This window comes from Takifugu rubripes, chromosome 2 (genome assembly GCF_901000725.2).
Source record: "Takifugu rubripes chromosome 2, fTakRub1.2, whole genome shotgun sequence".
Lineage (NCBI taxonomy): Eukaryota > Metazoa > Chordata > Actinopteri > Tetraodontiformes > Tetraodontidae > Takifugu > Takifugu rubripes.
The window spans coordinates 3,505,117-3,508,746 of record NC_042286.1 but is presented as its reverse complement, the minus strand read 5'-3'; the positions used below and the strand labels follow the sequence as shown (position 1 = coordinate 3,508,746).

Below are 3,630 nucleotides of genomic sequence, written 5' to 3'. Positions count from 1 at the left end.
ATTATTGTTTGACATTGCTTCCAACTCTACTTAAAATTGAAGGTAAAGCTTAAAACTGTTCATCCACACAAAGGCAGACTGGCAAAAATCCATAACTGAGATAATGAATAATTATAGTCGGTGAAAGAGCTCAAACCTGTTTATGATGGTGCGTTTGGGTCTTCAACCTCAACAAGTAGAAACACCTGTCGGTGCCACCGGTGTAAGAAGAGTGTACCAAAGGTTGAAGAGACGGTAGGATTGTTGTGTTAAATATTAAATACACAGCTCTATGTACATTTGTGAAAAAGTGCCAGATTGAGTTTGTAGGAATTAGTAATGTCCGGCGGCGCGCAATTGCGCAGCGGCCCCTCTATTTGTGAGACTGATATTTGAAATCAAAGGAATTAAATTTTTGAATGATTTCCGTTACCATGATACAAATATTTTAGAGCTAAAATACTTTTAAATAACAAATGGGAACCATAACCCGGTCGTCGCGTCTACACGGACACTATTATGTGTCGGACCTGAATGAGGAAACACACCTCTCAGTGACCTGCTGTGTGTCCGCGTCTAAAAAATGGACATTTAATTGCAAAGAAAATCATGTTTAATCTGAAAGCCTTGCAGAGGAACAAAACCTTGAAATATGGAGTCCCTATGCTGGTCAGTAGCTTTTTATTACGCTTTAAAGAAGCGTCTTAGCGCGTTATGCTAACGTCGACATTATCATTAGGCTTTACAAATGTGTGACAGCTTTGAGTATTTAGGTTTCACCTTTGACTGTTCTGTGCACCTAAAGCAGTGGAACAATTGTGAATCGATGAAAAGCAAAGATGTAGAGAGTTTGACCATCTCACGTTAGAATTCGTGTTCCTTGACTGGCTTGTGTTTAAATTGTGTAATTATGAAATGTTAGCTTAATGCAAACTTAAATGAATTTCACTGCTTTACCAGAGTCGAGTCTAGATCCATTACATTTTCTAATAAGATGAGTAAATAGATGTTTTTTTTCCTGTTTCAACCTGTTTGCTGTGCTGTAACTGTCAGCTATTGTGACAATTATCACTTAATCCATAAATATTGTAATACGATAAATCATTGTAATACATTTGTAATAAATTGCTAAATTCACAGTTATGCGTTGTTTGATGTTATTTACCAAATTGTTGTTAATCCAGTAGTGAAATTGAATGATGTAAGGTCATTGTAACCCCCAGTTGTTGGTCGTTGGAGGTTCCTTTGGCCTGCGAGAGTTTACGCAGATTCGCTACGATGCCCAGAAGATCAGAAAAAAGGTTCGGAATCTCCACCATCTCCCTTATAAACGGCTGCTCACACTTCCAGCTTCAAGAGAAAGCATGGCGATAAAAGAAACAGTCCTAAGATGGTCTAACATCCATTTTTTTGTGGCACCCATATCTAGTTTTAATGTGTTGCCATCCAAAGAGCCTAAATGGGTACAAGATCAAATAAAACGGAATATAAATGTTATTGTTTTTTTATTTTTGTTTTTACCTGATTAATGATGCGTTCTTCCTCAGCTGGATCCATCACTGGAGGCCAGAGTGAATGTTCAGAATCAGGCTGTCGTCCTGGAGGAGCAGTATGAGGTAAGTAGAAATGGTGACGCGTTCCTCTGCTGCTGCTCATCTCTCATTTGTTGTGGTTTTTTTTTTTTGGCTTCTCCCTGCAGAAGCTGAAGGAGAAGAATTTGGACGACTGGAAGAACATACGTGGTCCTCGTCCCTGGGAGGACTCCAGACAGTACCAGGAACAGCAGCGGAGCAGGTAGAACAAAGACTGAGGGATTCTCGACTGGAAGCGTGCCACTGATGGGGGAGGGGAGGTTCTGTGGTGATGGCACTACTGAGCTGAACCTAAAACCCTGAAAGATGAGTCGGACTTGAAGATGTGGATCATTTGTGCTGCAGGAGCCTGAAACCTGCAGCCGCTCCTTCTCTGTGACGTTGAGGATTTAAAATACAAAATGACCGGCAGGGGGCGCCGCGGTCCCTTTTTCTTCACGATGGGCGTCAATTCCAGAATTCCGTTCCAATAAATGATGTGTTATTGATCCAAACTTTTATTTTTAACAGCAGGCTTGTAGATGTGTTGAGTCTTGTTTACACAAGGAATCACATTGATTTACCAGCCAAAAGTCTAAAAGAATAAACAACAGGAAAATCCGACATTTCCTCGGGCTTTATGGGTCTCGATGGTAATCTGTTTCTCTGACAGTTATTACTTTGCAATGCAGTGGATTTATTCGACTCATAATGGAACCTGTGTGGCCTTTTTTTGGGGGTTTTGAGAAACCGAGTGAACGTGACTGTTGGCTGCTGATTGGGACGGAATGATGATGGACTGGAAATAATTCATGTGTCACGAGTTTCACTTCCTGTGCATTTCTAGATTAATCCCGATGTAAATCTTTGTTATTTTCCGCCGCCTCGCATCATTCCCTCTCTGGAGGCGTCCGTGCTTCTGCAGCGGCGGAGGACAGCCCCTCAGGTCGCGTCTGACCGTGGATGCGTCTTCATGGATCAGCGTGTAAATTCAAAGGTGCAGCAGCTGATGATGAAATCCAGCCTGATAGATCTGGACACAGAGATGCCCGTTGCGGTCTCAAATCACACACGCAGCAGGATTATCGCACAAATATTTTAGAGGAGCGACTCTGAAATTCAAGACCCCAGCCTCATTCGGGAGAGCAGAGCAGATAAAAGCAGTGGAACCTGCCGTGGATGGAATAAACGTTAGCTCCGATGTTGAATCACAGAGCACTCTCCTCAGATTACTCTGCTAAAACTAAGAGGAATCAAATATTTACCAGAGCTTTTTATCATTCCAGACTTGGATTCCTTGAAGCAAAACGTTCCTCTGCTCTCAGGACGCGTTTCTTCAGGAGACAGATGTTCTTGACAGCTGAACTTCGGAATATTTCAGGGTTTTTTCAGTCCCGAGAATCAGATCTGCCTGCTTTTTTTTTTCTCTTGCCTCCATGTTTGTTGAGGTCTGGATCTGGTGAAGCATCCCTAATTTCTGTGCCTCGCAGCGACACCCCCCCCCCCCCCCACCCCGACACAGATGAAGCTTCAGAGTGCAAAGATGTGTTTCAGAGGGAGCAGAGTCATCGGAGGCCAGGAAGAGCACTGGGGGGGGCTTACACCAACTTTGACTCCTAATTCCAAGACATCCGGCGCCAGCACGTGCTGCTGAATTTTTAACCAGGAAATGCAAGAAAAACCAATCAAATATTCATGTTATGTTGCTAAGAAAAGAAAAAAAATTCAATATTTACCAGCAGTTTCTGTGAGCCGGAGAACTAATGAGATCTGAGCAGCACGAGGAGGAGAGCTGGGCCCGGTGACAAGAGAGGCTCCTCGGCAAATTTAATCGGATTATCTTCCAGGGGCCCCGATTCTTTCGCGTTCAACAGTTCCTGCTGCCAAATCAGCGCAGCGCCGCCGTGGTAACACTCGGCGGGAGGACCAATCAGCTCTCAGTCGGTCTGGCGCTCCGTGAATGGAGGAAAAATAGAACCCCAACTCTTCCAAAACACTCGAACGCACTCCAGTTGATGAATAATTACAGCCGCCATCAGTTTACAAGGGCACTTTTTTTGTGAGAGAGATTAGAGATTAT

At 43.4% G+C, this 3,630-nt stretch overlaps 1 protein-coding gene across 1 annotated transcript; it reads left to right on the top strand.

Moving 5' to 3' along the window:
• Positions 1-473: 473 nt before the first annotated feature.
• Positions 474-2,207, top strand: cox16 (cytochrome c oxidase assembly factor COX16). The gene is made up of 5 exons (XM_003962366.3): positions 474-648; positions 1,203-1,280; positions 1,527-1,595; positions 1,679-1,773; positions 1,917-2,207. The coding sequence occupies exons 1-5, from the start codon at positions 589-591 to the stop codon at positions 1,948-1,950; spliced, it is 336 nt and encodes a 111-aa protein (XP_003962415.2). The 5' UTR covers positions 474-588; the 3' UTR covers positions 1,951-2,207.
• Positions 2,208-3,630: the final 1,423 nt, after the last annotated feature.